Source organism: Emydura macquarii, unplaced genomic scaffold, assembly GCF_026122565.2.
Source record: "Emydura macquarii macquarii isolate MOO-44397 ecotype Brisbane River unplaced genomic scaffold, CSIRO-AGI_Emac_v2 contig_1170, whole genome shotgun sequence".
Lineage (NCBI taxonomy): Eukaryota > Metazoa > Chordata > Testudines > Chelidae > Emydura > Emydura macquarii.
The window spans coordinates 2,228,427-2,251,694 of record NW_027131307.1 but is presented as its reverse complement, the minus strand read 5'-3'; the positions used below and the strand labels follow the sequence as shown (position 1 = coordinate 2,251,694).

The 23,268-nt window shown below is 47.0% G+C and overlaps 1 protein-coding gene across 2 annotated transcripts in view; it reads left to right on the top strand.

The window, feature by feature from the left end:
- Positions 1–23,268, top strand: part of HYDIN (HYDIN axonemal central pair apparatus protein) — a 293,633-nt gene that overhangs the window by 302 nt on the left and 270,063 nt on the right. For both annotated transcript variants that reach the window (XM_067546885.1, XM_067546884.1), the window contains exons 2-4: positions 2,207–2,332; positions 4,747–4,866; positions 13,759–13,893. In XM_067546885.1, coding sequence (XP_067402986.1) covers positions 2,207–2,332; positions 4,747–4,866; positions 13,759–13,893 — 381 coding nt within the window. The remainder of the gene's footprint in view (positions 1–2,206; positions 2,333–4,746; positions 4,867–13,758; positions 13,894–23,268) is intronic.

The following is a 23,268-nucleotide window of genomic DNA, read 5'->3' as shown; positions in this document are numbered from 1 at the left end:
GGGCCAGAGGAAAGGAATGGGTGGGGGGATACTCCTCATTCCTTACCACAGACCTTGCAGTACAGGAGCACAGATGCTGGGAGAACCCCAGCAAAACAGCAGTCTTCTCAGAGTGTGAACTGGAAGCCTGGCATAGGGGCTTCTCCAGCTGGCGAAGAGACACCATAATGGCCCTACTCCTTCCCCCGCACTAGCCCTTGGGGACTGCCAAGAGGAGGGAGCATGGTCTGCGTGCCACTGCCTTCAGGCTGCCTGGGGCTGAAGCTAGCCCAGAATAGGGGAGCATGAAAATGATATCATGCCACCTTTGTGCCAACCTCCGTTCCAGTGCAGGAATGCACTAGGCCATTGACTTCATGTCATGTGAAATGAGGACTAATCATGTTACAAAGGGCTTGTAGGGTCAAGGGGTCAAACTCCACTCCCTTTACCCACATACTTACATCCACTAAGGTGAATGGGGTTTGCTGCTTGAGATAAGGTGAGCAGGATTCAGCCCAATGCTCAGTTGAATCAGTAACTGGTTAAAGGATAGGAAACAAAAGGTAGGAATAAATGGTCAATTTTCAGAATGGAGAGGGGTAAATAGTGGTGTTCCCTGTGGGTATGTATGGGGACCAGTACTGTTCAAATATTCACAAATGATCTGGAAAAAGGGGTAAATAGTGAGGTGGCAAAGTTTGCAGATGATAAAAAACTACTTAAGATAGTTAAGTCCAAAGCGGACTTCAAAGAGTTACAAAGGGATCTCACAAAACTGGGTGACAGGGCAACAAAATTGCAGATGACATTCAATGTTGTTCAAATGCAAAGTAATGCACATTGGAAAACATAATCGCAACTATACATATAAAATGATGGGGTCTAAATTAGCTGTCACCACTCAAGACAGAGATCTTGGAGTCATTGTGGATCGTTCTCTGAAAACATCCGCTCAATGTGCAGCGGCAGTCAAAAAAGCTAACAATGTTGCAAATCATTAGGAAAGGGATAGATAATAAACCAGAAAATACCATCTTGCCTCTATATAAATCCATGGTGCACCCACATCTTGAATACTGTGCCCCATCTCAAAAAAGATATATTGGAATTGGAAAAGGTATGGGAAAGAGCAACAAAAAATGATTAGGGGCGTGGAAAATCTTCCATATGAGGAGAGATTATTAAGACTGGGATTTTCAGCTTGGAAAAGAGCCAACTAAAGGGGGATATGATAGAAGTCGATAAAATCATGACTGGTGTGGAGAAAGTAAATAAGGTAGCGTTATTTACTCCTCATAACACAAGAGCTAGGGGTCATTCAATAAAATTAATAGGCAATGGGTTTTAAAAAAACAAAAGGAAGTATTTCTTCATGCAACATGCAGTGAACCTGTGGAACCAGAGGATGTTGTGAAGGCTAAGACTATAGCAGGGTTAAAAAAAGAACTAGATAAGTTCAAGAAGGATAGGTGGCTATTAGCCAGGATGGGCAGGGATGCAAAACTGTGCTCTGAAGTGTCCCTTGCCTCTATTTGCCAGAAGCTGGGAATGGGTGACGGGATGGATCACTTTATGATTATCTCTTCTGTTCCTTCCCTCTGAATCACCTGGCATTGGCCACTGTCGGAAGACAGTACACTGGGCTAGATGGACCATTGGTCTGAGCCAGTGTGGCCGTTCTTATGTTGTACCCAGGAAACTTCTCTTTAGAGCTCCACCAAAAAGGCTATGAGGACAATGCAAAATAAGACAACTGCTGATGAAAATTAGATGACCTAAACTTGATTCCTCTTTCCTTGAATCTTGTCGCTCCATTTCTTTTATGCTTTGTCCTGACAGTTTCCTCAGAGAAGGGTCTACATGGGTCTCACGTAAGCATCATGTAAAATTGTAGCCATGGGATTTTTATTAACTTTTTTTTCCTTTCAAGTTACTTGCTTGATCCAGCAAAGTTAAAGGAAACCACACCCAAACAAATCAAGTTCCTCAGCCAGATGTCATTTCAAATCATGGCTGATGGAGAGATGAATTGGATGGAATCTCTTGGGTAGTGTATGTATATTTCGCTCAGTATAATTAATTTACCCGTTTTAAATATTTCAGCAGGAAACTTAGTGGAGTTCCAGGACTCCCCTAACAGCTGAGAACACAAATTATTCATTAGCAGCACAGTAACAAGAAAAGCCATTTATGTAGCTCTGGCTCCTCTTGGTTTGAATTGCAGCTAACTCCCTCTGCCTTCCTGAAGGAAATGTTGCTTACTACGGAGCAGAAGCTGGCTAGTACTCATGAGATGCGGCCACCCCGGATTATTGAACTTTTAGACATGAGTGAAACCTCTCATCAAAAGGTAGCCCTCCCTTCCAGTTCCCTTTTCTTTGTCTATTTTAGTGATGTTTAAAGAGACGCAGCATGTGTAATTCAACTTGTTTAAATCCTGCACACAGTGGGCCTCTCAGACCACTGATTTCAATGGGATGACTCCTGTTTACACGGGTGAAGTGAGAGGTGACTCAGGCTCCATATCTCTTGCAGTCAAAGAGCCAGGTTCTGATCTAATTTCCACTAGTAATTTTCATTTCTCTTACTAAGGCAAGAGTTTTATCTTTAATTTGCCATTCGGCCATGCCTCAGAAAGTCCCTCCCTGCCCTTATTTTGGTGTGGCCATATTCAGGGTGATATTCTGCCCTCAGGTATGCACAGGCAGCTTTCATTGAAGTCAGTGGGTATATTGAGTGTGCAACTAAAAGCAGAATTGGCTCCAACATATGTACTGATTGTGTTTATTTATTATTAGTATTACCATAATGGGATGCTAATCCTTGACCAGGATCTCATGGTGCTTGGTGCTGCACAGATACAGAACAAAACAGTCCCTGCCCCAGAGAACTTACAATCTAAGTATATGACAATAGAAAACAGGTGGATACAGACAGATGAGGGATTTAATAATAATGGAAATAATGAGACAATATTGTCTAAATAAACAACAGAGATGTTGAGTGGAGGAGGCATGGAACACACTAACAGAATGAACAATGGGGTGGCTGCAAACATTGTTAGTTCTACATTTTGTTTTGGTGATGGTGGTTTTCCTTAGCAGGGGATCAGCTAAGTGGAAAGGAAGGGGGCTGAGAAGGCCCGGGCCAGGGAGGAGAAGGTGGCAGGGGCAGGTGTGGAGGGAAAGTGAGGTGAAGAGATTGAGGAGGGAAGGAGCAAACAACCAATCCTCACAGGGCAGAGAAAGTCCGAGACCATTCTGCAGTTTGGTCAGAAGGTCCCTGCTTTGGCTGCTCCTACCAGGTGGAGTCACTGGCATGGCTCCTCATATGGTGTGGGTGGGGGGAGAAGGAGAGGCACTTCTGGGGTCCTAGGGACCCCATGACTTGTGGGGTCATGATACCCTGGAGGCTGCATAGGGGGATACCCCTCTGACAGCTTAGATGCACGCTCAGCAAGATAAACATTTAAACTTGGTTTCTTGCTCAATATGTAACACATTTCAAGAGGGTAAATTACTGGAGAGTTCTACAGAGCAGAAAATGCTCAGCAGAAATCCATAATAAATTGGTTCAGAATGACCCTAAATAGCACAGGAAACTTGGCACATATCCAAACTACAGGGGTCCAGAAGTAGTTGATAGCACACACTGACAATCCTACAAACTGTGGATGAAAACCTGGCCCTCCTGAAGTCAGTAGTAAAATTCCCATCGACTTCAGTGGCTCCAGGATTTCATCACACAGGCCTTCTGTGTCTAGACTAGTGGTTTTCAACCTGTGATCTACAGACCTCTGGGGGTCTGCAGACTCTAAGATTTCCAAAGGGGTTTGCACCTCCATTCTAAACTTTTTAGGGGTCTACAAATGGAAAAAGGTTGAAAACTACTGGTCTAGAGTCAGTTGTCCCTCGAGCGTCTTGGCTTGGGATGCCTCCTTATTAGAATGTGGAAATGGCACATGCCTCTGAGTGCAGGGACAAGCACAGCAGATTCAAATATTTAGCACTAAACTAAAAATTTCCTAATATGTGCTGCTTTGCCCCACAACCCCTGCTCTGTGTGTCAGTGTGCGTTCCTGGGCATGCTCATGGAACACCATGAAAGAACACTGCTTTGAAAGGACAAAGTGAAGTACTCGCACCGGTTTAAAACTCACCAGAAAAGATTATGTAACCAAGTTCTGTCCTCATTCAAACCCTCTAGTGACACCAAAGTAATGTGAAATCATTAGCCTTATCCTCTGTCACCTTCTGCTGAACTCTGAACATTGCTGCACTGCTTCTCTTTGTCACCTTCCTTATGACAGGAAAACTCTTTGACCGCTAGTCTCCTGGGACTAGATCTCCAAGGTGTTTAGGCATTTTACTCCCATGGGATCCTCCCACATTCTCAATAGCGTTTAGGTGCCTAATTCCTATGGGATGCTGCCAGGTCCACAGAAGTATTTAGGCACCTAACTCCTAAGCAAGTTAGGTATTTAAATATTTCTGAGGATCTGTGCCCTGATGTCTTTACCTCAGGGTGAGTGCAGGCTATAAAATCAACAGGCCACAGTCATCCCTAGAGTATCTCCATTGGAGTCCTGGTGTAAATTCATTGATCTTAGTCGCTCCATGAATACTCCTGGCTCTTCTGAGAAGTGTTCACTGCAAACCTTATGTAATTGCTCATAGAGAGGTTCTAGATTGCTAAAGAGCAATGCAGAATTGTCCATTCCTCCCAGCATTTGTGTCTACTTACTGTATGTCTCTACATTTTCAGTTCTCTTCAGTTGACCTGGAGCAGAGCTTGTTCCAGCCCTTCCCATCCGAAGTGGTATTTCAGAACTATGCCCCTTGTGAGATCTATGAAGTCCCGCTGATTCTGAGGAACAATGACAAGGTAAGTGCCATCACTTGGACCTTTAACAGTCTCTGGTGTTGTCTAATTTCTGTAGGTTGTGCACTGCGCTGATCAGCATGTTATCAGCTCAGTGTTGGAGCACAATGTACAGTAAGGTGTTCTGACAGCTATGTTTACAAAGTGACTGTAACCTACCAACTAAATTTGTACACCTACATGCTTGATGCTTCACTGTGTAGCACCCATATTTTTCTGCACTCTAAAATTCTGATTTGTTCATGCAAATGGTTTTTGCACCCCTATCCTGGATGCTTAGATGTTTACCTACTGCACTGACAGGCAGGAATGCCAATTGACATTTAAAGGCTTCATGTTAAGGTTTGAGCCTGAAAGCCAAACTTTCAGATTGACTAGGTCTAATCTTTCTCATTTGTGTGGCTTGCTTTGTGAGCATATGGCCTAAGGAGGGCAGTATTTGGATTAGAATCCAGATTAGGTTTACTCTGGGGTAAGGAACTAAGGCTGCGTTAGGACAAGGTTTGTGTTTGGTGGTGTCAACATCTTATGAATTGTTCTTGTGAGACTTCTGAACTGGGGTCCAAATGTAGCTCGGGTGGAAGGAGGTGCAAACTCATTATCTCCATTGGGAGCTGTTCCTCTGACACTGGGACTGGTCTGGTTTTTGGATTTATAACCCAATCCAAAGGAGCAGGTTTGGTGTGGTGCTATGCTAAGAACTGCCTTCCTTCCTGAAATAAAAAAGGAACCCGTTCTTAGGCTTTGGTTTTGGCCTACCCCTAGCTGTGGCTGCCACACAAAGTGAGAAAATGTCATTTATAGAGTGGTGGTAAAGCAGCTCCCTTCTTCCTTGATGAAGGGCCTGATCCCTTGATATGCCAAGTGCCCATTTTAATGTCTTTTAAGGCTCATCTTTCTTTTCAAGGCTCATTTTGTCCTCCTTTTGTTGACATGTCCCTTGATAGGAAGTGCAGGATGTCTTAGGGTTTCTGTGTGATGAACTGAAAGAACAGTTTCCTGCTTGTTGCTAACACTCATCCATACACTTCTCATTCCAAGGACTCTGCTCAGTCTACACCCACCATATGTTCACTGCCTGCTTGTTAAGTGATGGACTGTCATGAAGTGAGAGCATCCTGCCTCATGTCAAGACCTTTTATTAGCCTTTTTCTTTATATGACTATGACCCTTCTGTGCCCAGGGTAGCAACCTGAAAATGCCAAGGTCAGGGCAGGCTGTAAAAGGAGAGCAGATTCTCCCAGCACTGGTGGGTGACACTGAAGTCAGACTTCCCAACCAGCCACAAACTGTGCTTCTGATTCCCCAAACCGGTTATCAAGAAGCCAGTACATAAATACACACAGCCCCCGTTACTGCATTTCAGTCTCCGGCTCCGAATCAGCCACTAGGTCCAGTAAAGAGACCAGTTATTTAAACTCTATGCTCTTTACCAAAAAGGTTTCTCCTGACCCCAAAGGGTCAGCCACAGTACCAGATCAATACAAGTTTAGATCTTACCCAAAATACCATGCTGCCAGCCAATCCTTTAGTAACTAAAACTAAAGGTTTATTATACAAAGAAAGAAACAAACTATAAGAGAAATGTTAAAGGATTAAAGCAATCAGATACATACAAATGATTTGTAAGTCCATATATATCAGGTTTCTAGAAGAATTGTGGAGTTCGCAGGCTTGTATAGTCCCTCTGGTATACATCCAGTACCTGGATGGGTCTCAGTACTTTATTTCACAGCTTCAGTTGCAGATGACTTGATCCAGCGGTAGATAGGTGGCTGAAGGCTGAACCCGACTGTAATGAGGAGGTGTGGCCTCCCTCCAAGACTGATGGGGATCAACAGGCTGGGCCTATGGGGGCGGAGCCAGAAACGGCCTGTCTGCCAACCCGGAAGCGAGGGGGCGGGATGGGAAATACAAAAGGGAAGCCTAGGCGCTTAGTTGGCAGCCAGCTCCTGGAGGGGAAGGACGTCCCTCCCAGCCCTCCAGCTCTGCCTGCGGCCTGGTACCCAGGCGAGCCAACTGAGACCAGGTACCTGGGGAGGCGGAACAGGGCCGACATCTGGGTGCTGGCACAGAAGCGGCGTGAGACCTGGGGCTCAGCGGTAACCCCGGATCCACCCACCCCATCGAGCCTGGTAGTCCCGAGGGGCGAAGACCTGGAAGAGTTGCCCGACACAGACGCGGAGGACGTGGCCCTACTGGGGCCAAACCTAGAGGAGCTGCCCCTGGAATCGGAAGAGGATGATGGCGAGGCGCGGGCCCTGACCGGGCCAGACCTGGAAGAACTGCCCCCTGCAGATGGCCCTGAAGAGCTGCCCGACCTGCCACCTCCAGACGAGATTGAGGGGTTCTTCAACCTGCCCCTCAGCACCTACCCTGATGAGGAAGACAGGGTGGCAGGATACCAGGTACCCGAGGGACAGGGGAAGGAAGTAGTCCAGGGGAAGGAAGTAGTCCAGGGGAGGGGCCACATGCTCCAGGGGAAGGGACTGGGGAGCTGGATGGGGACACAGCGTGTTGCGGTTCGGGCTCCGCTGACGCCGTGGCATACCCCGCGGACCCGGTGGCCGACCCCTCATCCACAGCAAGGGACCTGGGCTGGGATGCAGTGGAGTCGGGTGGGCCTGCGTCCCCCTCCCCTTTCCCTGACCACCCTGGTGGCCTTTAGATTGATTGCTGCCCCACTTGGGGGCCTTTGAACTACTTGCAGCCCCATCTGGGGAGCTTGTCTGTTTGCTGCCCCATCTGGGGCCCCTTTTGAACTCGTTACAGCTCGTAGACTGTTCCCTGCCCCGAGCTGAGACTGCCCCTGCCAAGGCAGGATAGTGAGGAGGTGTGGCCTCCCTAGTGGGACCCCTTGCTAAGAGCATGGCTGGACACCAGTATATGTTGGTCATCATGGATTACGCCACACGGTTTCCCAATGTGATTCCCCTGCGATCCGCAACTGCCTGGAACATAGCGGAGGAACTAATGAAGGTCTTCGCGCGGGTCGGATTACCGAAAGAAATCCTGACCAACCAGGACACCAATTTCACCTCCTGCCTGTTAAAGGAAGTCTGCAACCTCCTGGGGGTGAGAAAGCTGCAGACCTCCGTGCACCACCCCCAAACCGATGGGTTGGTGGAGCGCTTCAGTCGAACCCTGAGAGGAATGCTTAGAAGATTCCCACCGGACCAGCTCCGCTGGTGGGACCAATTAATACCACCGCTGCTCATGGCCATCTGGGAGGTGCCGCAAGCCTCGACCCAGTTCTCCCCATTCGAGCTGTTGTACGGGCAACAAACCTGGGGCCTGCTCGATCTGATGAGAGAGACATGGGAGTGCACCCCATCCACGAGCCAAGGGCTCTTGCAATATGTAACCTAGCTTTATGATGCCCTGACGAGGGCCGGGGATCTCGCTCAACAGAACCTTCAGGTGGCACAAGAAGTCCAGGAGGAGGCCTGCAATCAGGGGGCCTGGGCCTGAACCTTTAAGGTGGGAGACCAGGTTCTCCTCCTGCTTCCCACCAAGGGATCCAAACTATTAGCTCGGTGGCAAGGGCCCTACGAGATCTCAAGGCAGGTGGGGCCGGTCAATTATGAAGTGATTCAACCAGACCGGAAAAAGACCCGACAGGTATATCACGTCAATCTCCTAAAGCCCTGGCGTGAACGGGAAGGGCTGATGATCACCCCGTACGCACCCGAACCAGAGCTGGGGCCTGAACTTCCCATCCCGACCGGGCCCAAGAAACCCATTCTCGGGGATACCCTCGATGCAGACCAAAGAGCCCAAGTACGCTGTCTCCTGGAAGCATTTCCCCGGACCTTCACGGCAGTGCCACAGCCAGCCACTGGAATACAGCATACTATCCAGACAGCCCCCAGGGAGGTGATCTGGGAGACCACCCGCCCACTCCCGCATCGCATGCGGGAAGCCGTCGAGAAGGAGGTCCGGGTAATGCTTGAGCTGGGAGTAATCGAGAAGTCGCGGAGCGAATGGCACTCGTCCCAAAGCCTGATGGGACCCGTCGGTTCTGCCTAGACTTTAGGAGAGTCAACGCGATCTCGACCTTTGATGCCTACCCCATGCCCTGGGTGGATGAGCTTCTCGAGCGCCTGGGGGAAGCCCAATATATTACCACCCTGGACCTAACCAACGGCTATTGGCAGATTCCGCTGGCGCCAGGGTCGAAGGAAAAGACGACCTTCACCACTCCCAGCGGGCTGTACCACTTTACTCGGATGCCCTTCAGCCTCCATGGGGCACCCGCGACCTTTCAGCATCTCATGGACTGCCTGCTGCAGGAACATATTAGCTATGAAGTGGCCTACCTCGATGACGTTGTGGTCTATAGCCCGTGTTGGGAAGACCACCTGCCCTGAGTGGCGGCCGTCCTGCGAACATTCTGCGAGGCAGGGTTGACGGTGAACCCCCGCAAATGCAAAATCAGGTTCCAAGAGACCACCTACCTGGGGTATGTCCTGGGGCGTGGGCTGATGCAACCTCTGGTAGGAAAGGTCCAAGCAATCCAGGATCAACCAGCCCCAACTATGAAGCGACAGGTGAGGCAATTCGTAGGCCTCGTCGGCTACTACCACCGATTTATCCCCCACTTTGCTTCAATTGCGGCCCCTTTGACAGGGCTCCTGACCAAAGACCAGCCACAAAGAGTCCGATGGACCCCGGATTGCGACGCAGCGTTTCACACCCGGAAGGACTGTTTATGCAGGGAACCGGTCCTGTACAGCCCCAACTTTACCCAAGACTTCGTGGTCCAGACTGATGCCTCCGCTGTGGGGCTCGAGGCGGTCCTCTCCCAGACCATCCAGGGGGAGGAGCACCCTGTGCTCTACATTAGCAGGAAGCTGTTTCCCTGGGAATGGAACTACTCCACGGTCGAGAAGGAGGCCCTGCGGTCAAGTGGGCGGTGGAGGCTTTGCAGTACTACCTGCTAGGGTCCACGTTTACGATGGTAACGGACCATGCACCCTTTAAATGGCTGAAGACTATGAAAGACACTAACGCCTGCCTTATGCGGTGGTACCTGGCCTTCCAACTCTTCGCATTCACGGTGCGGCATCATCCGGGTCAGGATAATGTGAACGCGGATGGCCTATCTTGGTTGGGTGAGGGAGGCCTGCCCATCCCTGTAGCCCGGGAGCCGCACTTGAGGGCGGGGGTGTGTGTGTGTAATGAGGAGGTGTGGCCTCCCTCCGAGACTGACAGGGACCAACAGGCTGGGCCTGTGGGGGTGGAGCCAGAAACTGCCTGTCTGCCAACCCGGAAGCGAGGGGGCGGGACAGGCGCTCAGTTGGCGGCCAGCTCCCGGAGGGGAAGGACGTCCCTCCTGGCCCTCCAGCTCTGCCTGCGGCCTAATACCTGGGGAGGTGGAACAGGGCCGACATCTGGGTTCCAGCACAGGAGCAGCGTGAGACCTGGGGCTCAGCGGTGACCCCGGATCCACCCACCCCATCGGACCTGGTAGTCCCGAGGGGCGAAGACCTGGAAGAGTTGCGCGACACAGACGCGGAGGATATGGCCCTACTGGGGCCAGACCTAGAGGTGCTGCCCCTGGAATCAGAAGAGGACTATGGTGAGGTGCAGGCCCTGACCAGGCCAGACCTGGAAGAACTGCCTCCTGCAGATGGCCCTGAAGAGCTGCCCGACCTGCCACCTCCAGACGAGATTGAGGGGTTCTCCACCAGGCACCTACCCTGATGAGGAAGACTGGGCAGCAGGATACCAGGTACCTGAGGGACAGGGGGAAGGAAGTAGCCCAGGGGAGGGGCCTCACGCTCTGGGGACCAGGGAGCCGGACGTTGACACAGCGTGTTGCGGTTGGGGCTCCGCTGATGCTGTGGCATACCCCGCAGATCCGGTGGCCAACCCCTCGGCCACAGCAAGGGACCTGGGCTGGGACGCAGTGGAGTTGGGTGGGCCTGACCACCCTGGTGGCCTTTAGACTGATTGTTGCCCCACTTGGGGGCCTTTGAACTATTTGCAGCCCCATCTGTGGAGCTAGTCTGTTTGCTGCCCCGCCCGGGGCCTGTTTTGAACTCGTTACAGCTCGGAGACTGTTCCCCGCCCCAAGCTGAGACTGCTCCTGCTGAGGCAGGATAGTGAGGAGGTGTGGCCTCTCTCCAAGACTGGTGGGGAGAGACGGCCAACCTTGTTACACTGACTGAAGACAAAATGGATCCCGGGTACCTGCCTTTTATGTCCTCTGACCCTTGCCATGCTGCTCGTGGAATTTCACAGGAACCAAAATGGAGTCCAGAGTCACATGAGCAAGTCCTGGTGACTCATCCCGTATATCCCTGGCTTCTTCCCCTGGGCCGCTTGTACCTGTGAATTTCTTAATGGGCCATCAAGTAGGCTTTTGTTCTGCAGCCATCCTGTCTGGGGCGTTACCCAAACACAGCATAATTTGAAATACAGATATATCAACCATATCCATAACTTCCATTACACATTTAACACATGAGCATAAACATTATCATCTTAATTCGCACATTATAGCCTTTCTAACAGTACCTGACATGGCATATCTCATATGAATTATTATGAGTTTGACATACTGATGTCAAACAATATACTAAATTCCCCCCCACACCTCAGTCCAGCTAGCGTGACAATGACAACATTCTTTTGGGGTCCCACCAGGCCCCCTGGGATCAGCAGGTTACTACGCTGCTGTGTGGTGGCTCCTAGGGGGTCTCAGCTCATCTTCCCCTGGTCTGCAAATGCTCCGTGTTGACAAGTGTCTTCTATTTTACTCGAGAATGGCCACAGTGGGGCCCCGACCCTGGTATCCTCATCCCTACCACTTTGTTCACATGGACTGTGTCTCAATGCAAGGTGGTTTCCTTCACGCTTATTACCTCTCTGTAATTAATACGATCACTTCGCATTGCACAGAGGCTGGCAAATGGATTATGGCATTGTTACTGAACTGGGGATGGATAGGTTCTCCTTCCCTTTGAGGTGTTCCTGATTTGTACAGGGCCAAATCGCAAGTGTTGTCTACACACTTCCTCACTGAATGGCTCTGAAGTCAGCTGATGCTGTAGTACAATGGCTTCTTCACAGCTGGGTGAGGTGGAGCTGCCAGGGATGGGGAATCAGGGCAGAGGAGCTCCCCTTGTCCTGAGCAGCCCTGTCTCAATCCAGACTGTGTCTGTCACTCACTCCCTGATGTATCAGATGTCTGTGCACCCTGTGCTGCTGCAGGGGGAAGGGAGGGTTCCAGGTATTGTGTTATAGATGGGTTTGTGGGAGTTGCTGGAGGAAACTCCCATTCCCTCTGATTACTTTCAGGGAGATCTTCCTTCCAATGGCTTCTTCTCCTCTCCCCACTGACAATCCTGTTTCAAAGCTAGGAGCCATCTTGAGCCATGTGCTCTGGTTGTCACTCACCTGGGGAGGAGCTGTCTGCTTCTCTCTGGGACAGCAGCATAGTACTGCATCCCCTGACGCCATCGCCCACCACCCAATTGCCAGCAGAAATTGTGCTGGCCTTAGCCAGTGATTGGTCCCTCTCAGCATACCTGGACGGTCTTGTGGCTGGGAAACCTCCCCATTGCATGTGGCTGCTATGCACTCTGCTCTCCAGACTCTCTCTGCCCCACAGCTTTTCATGCTAACTTAGGACGTGCATATGCAGCCTCTGCATTGAACTGACATGACTTATCAATCACTAAGAGCAAGGCCAGGGATTGGTTTCCCTTTCCTGTACACTGGGGTAAGGTGAAATCAGTGGAATTAGTCTCCAGGAATGCTCATTTAAATCTGAAATGGGACCCGACTGACTTAATGATAGGAACAGGAGGCCATTTAATTTCATGCATGTGAACAGATTTCAGAAGCCCTCTCGGTGCCATTCCTTTTTTGAGGTGAGCAGCTCTGTGTTTTACCTTTACAGCACTCAAGATCACCAGCACCTCACCTCTCTCCACAGTGTCTAATAATGTGACCATTTTGAGATTTCTCTGGGAGGAGTGGGGGGATGAGGGGAGTTGAAAGATCTCAGCAATTTTGTGCCGTCGGTTTATAATCAGGACTAAAAAGGAGAATACAAGGAAGAAGTCATGCTCATTTTTAATAATGAAACTGGAACCAAGTCAATGACAGTAACGTATCTTAAGGCAGGAAGCACGCTAAGGTAGCATTCCCCCTAAAGAACAAAGTTAACAGATGGGCATGCCCCAAGGAAAACTAAGTAATGACGATCTTTCTTTGGGCAGCCACTAACTCTCTACTTCTGGCTTCCCTTTCTTTGGGCTTTTGTGACTCTTCTCCTCTGATTCTCTTCAGCTGTTCCTTTGTCAACTTTTGGGTGGTTCTTCCTCCATCTTTTCTGATGTCAGTCAGTACCTCCCCAAGGCTCTCTTGCTCCCTTCCTTCTCCCTCTGCTCCTTATCCATAGATGAACACTTTTGTTCTCACAACTGCAGTTACTTGTGTATGCTGAGGATCCTTGATCTACTTCTTCCTTTTGCTTGCCCAGCTGACCATGGCATCTTGCTTTGAAATAAAAACACCCTGCCAAAGTAAAACACTGGAGGGAGGATGAGATAACAAACAAGTGACAGATGTTAATCATGTTGCTTAATGCACTACAGGAAGGCGTTTAGATACTAGGTGATGAGCACAGCCTCAGAACCTACATAGACTAGAATAGATGGCCCACTGCCAACTCAAAAGCAACACATCAAAAAGTTTAACGTCTTACCCCCTTTCCCCTATAATAAACTAATTGCGCTTAGCCTTTAGGTAGCACTTTCCATCTTTAGATCACAAAGAGCTTTACAAAGGATCAATATCCCTATTTGATGGTCAGGAAGATTTTTTTTCTTTTTGCTCTTCCATGTGGATTGCATGATCTTATATTTTATGTGTCTCCTACAGATTCCACGGTTGGTGAAAGTCATCCTGGAGAGTTCTCCTTACTTCAGAGTTATCAGTCCCAATAATGCGGGTCACAAAGTAGCACCAGGCATGGCATCTACCTTCCGCATCCTCTTCACGCCTGAGGAGAACAAGGTAACACTGCCACCCTTAAAGAGATCGGTGGTGCCTTTTAAACATTAAATATGAATACAAGGGGCTAGATTTTGATCCCTAAAACAGGTGTAATCCAGAATAAACTTTCTGATTTCAGTGGAGATACTCTGGGCTCATTCCACTGCAAGCAGCAGTAGAGAACCCATTACTCCTTGGTGAAGTATCTGTTAACAGACTGGATGTTTCTTTTGCCTGTTGTTCTATAATCTGTCAACCTATTTTCAGGGCTCTTTTCATCCTTCAACACCCAAGAGATTTAAGGTGTAACTCAGCGTCAGTGGGAGAGAGAACCCTTTAAACCCCTATGGGCTGATAGATTATGCACCATACAATCAAACATAGGGCTGTCTGCATGACTGTGCATATTTTAACTTACTGAGCTTATTATAAAGACCAAGGCCTAAACTTTCAAAAGTGATCACTGATTTTAGGAGCCCAACTTGGGACACTTGAAAGATTTGCAGTGGAAGGATGCTCAGCACCTTCTAAAAATCTGGCCACTTTCAGGTGACTAAGGTTGGACACCCAAAAATGGGAGACACCCATGCTCGATAGTTCTTTAGGCCTAAAGTCTTTTTGTACAAGTTCATTGTAGCCCACTTGCCACAGTTTGAGAACCACTGTTTTAGATTAACTAGCTAGGGACAACGTGGAGTTCTGGGAATGCACTGGTATTTGTCCACATTGGGTATTACATTTCTGCTATATATGTGTCTCATATATACAGATCCCATATAGATAGGGGGATGTTCAATTATACCTATAGGAATGCAATAGATTAGAGAAACCTATGCCTAATCTCTCCTCTCTAGCAGCCACCTCCCCTCCTCATTCTGGGCTGGGGAAAAGGAGATGATTTTTAAAACCTCTGGTTTTTAGGCTTTTCAGATATGCTGCCCCTGTGGACATTTGCCTGCCTTCATAGAATCATAGAGTTGGAAGGGACCTCAGGAGGTCATGTAGTCCAACCCCCTGCTCAAAGTAGGACTAACCTCAGCTAAATCATCCCAGCGAGGGTTTTGTCAAGCCACAGCTTAAAAACCTCTAAAGATGGAGATTCCACCACCTCCCTAGGTAACACATTCCAGTGCTTCACCACCCTCCTAGTGAAAAACTTTTTCCTAATGTCCAACCTAGACCCCCCGCACTGCAACTTGAGACCGTTGCTCCTTGTTCTGTCATCTGCCACCACTGAGAACAGCCTAGCTCCATCATCCCTGGAACCCTCCTTCAGGTAGTTAAAGGCTGCTATCAAATCCCCCCTCATTCTTCTCTTCTGCAGACTAAACAAGCCTAGTTCCTTCAGCCTCTCCTCATAAGTTTTGTGCTCCAGCCCCCTAATCATTTTTGTTGCCCTCCGCTGGACTCTCTCTAACTTCTCCACATCCTTGTTGTAGTGGGGGGCCCAAAACTGGACACAATACTCCGAATGCGGCCTCACCAATGCCAAATAGAGGGGAATAATCACTTCCCTCAATCTGCTGGCAATGCTCCTACTAATGCAGCCCAATATGCTATTAGCCTTCTGGGCAACCAGGGCATACTGCTTACTCATATCCAGCTTCTTATCCACTGTTACCCCCAGGTCCTTTTCTGCAGAACTGCTGTCTAGCCCGTCGGTCCCCAGTCTGTAGCTGTGCATGGGATTCTTCTGTCCAAAGTGCAGGACTCTGCACTTGTCCTTGTTGAACCTCATCAGATTTCTTTTGGCCCAGTCCTCCAATTTGTTTAGGTCCTTCTGTATCCTATCCCTACCTTCCAGAGTCCTATCCCTACCACTCCCCCTAGTTTAGTGTCATCTGCAAACTTGCTGAGGGTGCAATCTACCCCATCCCCCAGATCATTGATGAAGATGTTGAACAAAACTGGCCCCCGGACCGACCCCTTGTGACCAGCTGCCAGCTAGACATGGAGCCATTGATCACTACTCGTTGAGCCCTATGCTCTAGCCAGTTCTCTATCCATTTTATAGTCCATTCATCCAACCCATACTTCTTTAACTTGCTGATAAGAATACTGTGAGAGACAGTATCAAAAGCTTTGCTAAAGTCAAGGTATATCACATCCACCGCCTTCCCTACATCCACAGAGCCAATCACCTCTTCATAGAAAGCAATCAGGTTGGTCAGGCATGACTTTCTCTTGGTGAATCCACGTTGACTGTTCCTGATCACCTTCCTCTCTTCCAAGTGCCTTAAAATGGATTCCTTAAGGACCTGCTCCATGATTTTTCCAGGGATTGAGGTGATGCTGACCGGTCTGTAGTTCTCTGGATCCTCTTTCCTCTCTTTCTTGAAGATGGGCACTATATTTGCTTTTTTCCAGTTATCAGTTCCAGTCAACATTCCAGGTGTCAGTCAAGGAGAGAAGATGCTATGTGTGTAGCAGAGAGCCAACTTGACAAGACAAACTGAGCTCTGGATGTTCTTCATTCAGAAGGAGCTCAATGTGCTGCAATGGACTTAGTCATATTTCCTATCTGAAAGATTCTCTGCAGAAATAAATGGGCATACACAATTTTCCCAGGGCTGTGTTATCTCTTTCAGACACGTGTTGTTCAAAACCCAGTGTTTCTTGCATAGTAGGAGGTTATAGTGCCAATTGGATAGAAACATCTTTCAATATTGGTTTGGCTTCCTCCTTTAGCCCTGTACTTTAACGATACCTAACGGCATCTATATCTACCTATTGGCATCTCAGCATAGTATCTAGGCTACTATACCATTCATTTGCTGTGAGTGTGCAAATAACATGCTATGATGCAAATGGTCAGCTCTGTGATTGTGAGGCTTGTTGGGGCAGAGGAAGATATAGCAGCTGGGAAGGGTGGAATGCATGGCAGGTTGATGCTTGAAGAGGTGCAAAGCAAATGTTGTATAGCATCCTAATGCTAGTACTTAGGGCTATGCTTCAGATGAGCTGTCTTGAAGTGGCAAGGTTAGGAATAGCTTTGTAGTAGCCAGTGTTAGTGCACTCAGAGAAGTGAGGAGTTCAATCCTCTCTTCAGACACAGCTGATTTCTTTTCTTTCATTTGTTCATAGATTTTGGTTTGATTGTATTCCTTTTATCCCCATAGTTTGGAAATGGGATGATGCAATAAATGAAAATCCCCATGATCAGTATCCTGATCCCCAGCAACATGAGTGTGTGAAATAATCAGTTCCTCTGGAAGGACTGAGAAGTGATTGGAAATAATTAATGTCTGCAATAAAATTACATTTGTATGGGGAAAAATTTTCAAGAGTGCCCAAGTGACTTAGGCTCTTAAGTCTCTCAAGTAGAAAGGATCCATCTTATTTAGGGCTTTATAAATCAAACCCAGAACTTTAAATTCCCACAGGGTTGAGCACGATTCACCAGGTGCCTGCGGCCTACTGTACCATGTCTCGGAAACAGCCACAGACTAGCTTTTCAGTGGCAACAAAGGGGTGACCAACACCCAGCCAAGTGTTAAGTGACCATCACCAGCCATTCACAAGCAGAGGAGTTGTAAACAAGAGATTTACAATTCACATGAAAGACAGTTGCTTGAGCACATACACAATGGGGCTGCCTAAACCCCATGATGCAGCAAGGATCTTTCCGGCATCTGGAGGAGAGTATAAATAAGGAACAATGACATCACTACCTCACCTCTCCTCCCTCACCTACACTGAAGGCAACAAGAACATTTGAGAGACAAAAAAAACTCCATTGAGACTAAAGGAGGGGCTGGTCCCAGCTAGAAGACTTTCTCTAGTTAATATGAATTGTGAACTGAAAACTGCCTGCAACATCCAGTAGGGTGAGAATCTGTGGTTCAAATCTTGCTTAACTTGATAAAATTTAGGCTGTAAAATGCGTGTTTATTTTTTATTTCTTAAGTAACCAACTCTGACCCTTATGCCTACCATTTAATCTAGAGAAAGAGATTTATTATATTTTATTTATTTTGATGTTTAATGTAAACCAGTGAGTTTGTCTGAAGGTCACCACTGTAATTACAGCAGTGGCTGTAGGTCGACTTATTTTTTAAGTGTAGACAAGGCCTATCAGACATCCTAGGCAGAAGAGTTAAAGGGGGCACAAAGGTCCCACAGTCCAGATGGTACCCCGGGGCATGTCACAATGTCTTACCGTTCAGAATATGAAAAATAGTTCTTTAGAGCCATATTTTGAAAGCTGCCTACATTGTGCATCCAGTTGCGTGTGTGCGTGCAGAGTAATGCTGATGCAGTCATGTTAGGCTTTGTACTTTGTATGTGCTAATATATGGCCCACTTCTGCTTCTATGGTTGATTTTTATGGGACCAGGATCATGTCACTAGAGTCTCTTTTGGAAAGACAACGAGAGTCCTGTAGCACCTTAAAGATTAACAAATTCTTGAGGGCATAAGCTTTCGTGGGCTGCAGCCCACTTCGTCAGATGCATGATCTCATGCATCTGACGAAGTGGGTTGCAGCCCACGAAAGCTTATGCCCTCAGGAATTCGTTAATCTTTAAGGTGCTACAGGACTCTCATTGTTTTTGCTGTATACAGACTAACATAGCTACCCCTCTGGAACTTTTTTTGGAAGGAGAACCTTCTCGATGCTGAAATACTCCAGTAAATTAGTATGTAAGTTATGCCACTCAGACAAAATGTATGTATATGTTTACATACGTTGTCAGTCAAGGCATGCATACTGGTCTGAGTTCTCCTCTATATGCTGTCTCAGTTTCTGCAGCTAGCTGAATCTGCAGACCTTATTAGCACTGCCCAGGAATAACCACAGACTCGGTTAGGTGACAAAGGCACTCGGCCAGGTTTATTGTAAGCAAAGCACAGTGCTAGCACCCCTTAAGAGCTACAGTTACACTAGGACATGTATGCTCGTTACAGTGGACAAGCTCAGTTAACAGCAGGATTTTCCTTTATCGCCTAGGCTGGACAAAGATATCTCTGCTGGGATCCCTTTCTTATACCCTGATACAAAGACATTTCATATTGCATCTCTGACGTTGGCTATTCCCCTATACCTTGCCTCCAAATCAAGCATAACCTCATCATCCTGTCTCCCCTAGCTTAAGGTCAGAGTGTCTCTGTGCAGTCTCTCATGATTGCGTTTGTGGACTACTGCATCTTGGGGAGAGCTTGTACTGCCACTGTGTATTGTATTTCTGTTCAGGGAGCACTTATACTTGTCTCCCAGGGTTGTGTTTCTGCATTCACCATATATTGGGGGATTTGGAAATATTAGTGCTTTAATAATCTACTGCTTGTTAGGCATGCCAATGCGTTAACAATGCTATGTTTCTGCCACGTTCCTGTCCCAGTCAGTGCACTTGTCAGCAGGCAAGCAGTTGCTGTTTCCTAAAGCCAGACTTTGATTCAGGCCTCAGATTTTGCACCAGGCCTAATGTTTCTGGTCCTTCTCTTACTAGTACAACATAAATATATATATGTATATGCCCTGAAACAAGTGATGTGAGTAGTCTCATTAATGTGCCTGAGGAGGGAGTACAGGAACAATCACTGCATTATCACACTCTACACTAACAAGAATTCAGTTTCTGTAAATTGGGCATATGCATCTGTGACTCTCTGATAAATGTGGTAATTTTAAAAAGGGTTAACCTTTCTCTATCATGAGATCTTCCCTGTTATGTTATTGAGTACCCATAATTCTCTTGGTCTGAGTCTGATCTTACTTACAGTGGTGTAACTCTGACTTCCGTGCAGTCACTCCTGGTTTACAGGTGGGGTAGCACAGAGCAGGATCAGGGTTGTGTGTTCTAAAGAAAAGGCATTTGGAAGTGGTCAGTGGCTGGAATGCTACGCAGCATGTGCCTTCTTCCTGAGAAATGAGCATTTTCATATTCTATCGTAGTCCTGTGGGGCATGTCACGCAGCAGGGCAGTCAGGAAATAAATAAATAGCTGACATATATCTTTTGGTTTATTGGCATTTGCTCTATAAATATGAAATGCTAATTTTTCTGCTGGGCAACAATTCCAATTAGTTACTCTAGCTGCTTCTATTTTACACTGTTGTGTTTTCTGGCTCTGTTAGTTTAATGTGGATGTTCTCAGACTGTAGTGCAGTCTCAGGTGCTCTTGTGTTTCTGTCTGACAGGGTCTGTCTAATTGGAAATCTTTGCTGAACTGATGGGCAAATAAACAATGGACAGAAATCTTCGCATGTTATGTGTGTCCTTCCAGATGATTAATATATTATGATAAAGAAAAATGAAAAGGCATATAAAATGGCACAGTTTATTCAGTCTTCCTCCTCTTACTCTTTGCACCACAGCAATGCCATGTTTTTCAGGCAATACCAGCTTAGACAAGAGAGTTTGCAAAATTCATTATTCCTGCCTAGTGGAGACTGAAGTAATGCTCGTTGATTAATATGAACTATGACAGGACAATGAGTTAGTACATTAGCAGAATTAAGTCCTTTTAAAATTCAATCCAGCCTGTTAGAAATGTTTTGTTGCATATTGAAGGCATTCCTAGTATATCTTCAGGAGCTGGGTTCCTTGGTGGAGGTGATTATGCTCACTTCAAGAATGTCTTTCTGTAACATTGAGTTGGCACCACATTATCCGCTTATCAAGGACAAGGAAAAACATAGTCTCTAATTGCAGAGCTCCCTGTGGATTGTTCCATTTGTGGGAGGGGAGGGTGTCTCCCACACTGCAGAACTGGCATGGGGTATTTGTGAGATTTGCACAATCTGCACTATTTTTCCCCACAGTCTTGCCTCCATTGCCCCATGATTCCACCATGGAGTTGTGCTCCTCTGCATTCTTGCCTGACTTTTAATTACATTGCAGTGGACCTGGTGATGTTCTTTGCAGCCATAATGAGCAAATAATTAATGCAGCTTTTGTTCTCAGTTATATAGTTAAACTGACACATGAGAGCCACCTGGCACACTGGGTAGCTATGGGACGTGTCATTATGAAATGAACATGTGCAAATCATCAAACTGGGACAGAAATGAAGCCTTAGATTGCAGAGACCCTGAAAGAATAGTTCTGAGGTGTGAACTGCTACATTCATTTCAGTGTGTGCAACTCACCTGTGATGATACTTTGAATAGCAACACTGTAATCATTCTTTCACTGCTTATCAAAGCATGTAAGAAAGGAGAGGCTTGTATTACAAAGATCTACATCCACATTTCCTAGGGTGTGTTTCTCTCTCTTTCTGTGAAGGATTAGCCATGAGGTGTGGTCTAAACACAAAATTGCACCAGTTTAACTAAAGGTGTGTTGTTAAACCAGTGTAAAATCTGTGAGTGGAGATTTCATTTGATTTAAATCTGCTTTAACCAATGTAAATCAGTTTTAAACAATGACCAGACAGAAATTTGCACCAGTTTAATTAAACTGGATTTTAAACTGATTTTGAATTAAACCCCTGCAACTTCTGTGTGTAGACAAGGTTTTAGCTGTGTCTGCTTTAATGCCGGATGGTAAGATTGCAGTGGAGTCATGATTGGCTTTATTTTCTTGAAGGAATGGTCTCACCTTTGAAAAGTGTGGGAAACAATGGGTAGGTAAACAGGACAGACACTTAAGAAGATAATTTTGCCTTTCCTCTAGCACACCTTCTTCATTTTTTTTAAACAGGCAAAAAATAAAAAGGTTCCATAACTCATTCTATGGCTAGGACTGTGCTCCGGAGGGTGGTTAGGTTGAAGAGTATTTTTGTTCTGTGTTTGAACAGCATCTGGCATAAGCAGGTCTTGAGCCATGCCTGGGGGGCTCATGTGATAGCTGATACACTGTCTAGTTAAAAGGACAAGGTGCTACAGCTTGAGCTAAACAGCCAGTGCGTTATAGCTAGGGACTGCAACAGCTCATGTCCTCTGTAGATCAGCACTACATATTTACTAGTGGGTTATATATTTCCTTTGCTCAGAAGAAGCTGATCCTGAGTGTTTGAAGCCCACAGTCATGTAATATAAATAACTAATATAAAAAATACTATTAGTAATGTGTAAGTATATATCAAGGTGATAAACCTTGACTTTAGCAAAGTTTCTGATACGGTCTCCCACAGTATCCTTGTCAGCAAGTTACAGATGTATGGTTTGGATTAATGGACTTAGAAAGCTGGCTAGATCATTGTGCTCGGTGGGTAGTTATCAACAGCTCGATGTCTAGTTGTCAGCTGGTATCAAGTGGAGTGCCACAGAGGTCAGTCCTGGATCCGGTTTTGTTCAAAATATTCATTAATGATCTGGAGGATGGGGTGAATAGTAACCTTAGCAAGTTCACGGCTGACATTATGCTGGGAGGAGTGGTAGATATGCTGGAGGGCAGAGAGAGGATACAGAATGACCGAGAGAAATGAGAAGATTGGGTCAAAAGAAATCTGATAAGGTTCAACAAGGACAAGTGCAGAGTCCTGCACTTAGGATGGAAGAATCCATGCACTGCTACAGACTGGGGACTGACTGGTTAGGCAGCAGTTCATTCAGAAAAGGATGTTGGGTTACAGTGGAGAAGAAGCAGTGTGCCCTTATTGCCAAGAAGGCTAACGGCATATTGGGCTGCATTTGTCAGAGCATTGCCAGCAGATTGAGGGAAGTGATTATTCCCCTCTATTTGGCACTGCTGAGGCCACATTTGGAGTATTGTGTCTAATTTTGGGCTCTCCACTACAGGAAGAATGTGGACAAATTAGAGAGAGTCCAGCGTTGGGGTACATGACTTATTAGGAGAGGCTGAGGGAACTGGGCTTATTTAGTCTGCAAGAGAAGAGTGAGTGGTGATTTGATAGCAGCCTTCAACTACCTGAAGGTGGGTTCAGGATTTTCAGTAGTGGCAGCTGACAGAACAAGGAGCAATGGTCTCAAGTTGCAGTGGGGAAGTCTAGGTTGGATATTAGGAAAAGCTTTGTCACTAGGAGGGTGGTGAAGCACTGGAATGGGTTACCTAGGGAGGTGGTGGAATCTCCATCCTTAGAGGTTTTTAAGGTCCAGCCAGCTTGAGAAAGCTCTGGTTGGGATGATTTATTTGGCAGGAATCACTAAGCTGCCTGACGCCCCAGTTGCCAAGGTAACTGGAGTGTCAGACAGCTTAGTTTCTCGCCCAGTTGCTACCCAAACTTCCTGCTTCCGGTCATGTGACCGGAAGCCGGAAGTTTGGGTAGCGACTGGCCGAAAGCTGCCTAAGACTCCAGCATCATGTGGCCCATGAGACTTACCAGTATTCATGGAGTGGCCCCTCTGCAAAAATTATTGCCCACCCCTGGTCTCAGGCATACACCCAAGAGGTAGAGTTATAGTGGCAGAGCCGCAGCTGGTGTTAATTGTCATACCTCCATTGATCTAAATGGAACTGTGACAGTTCACACCAGCTGAGGATGAGCCCTATAG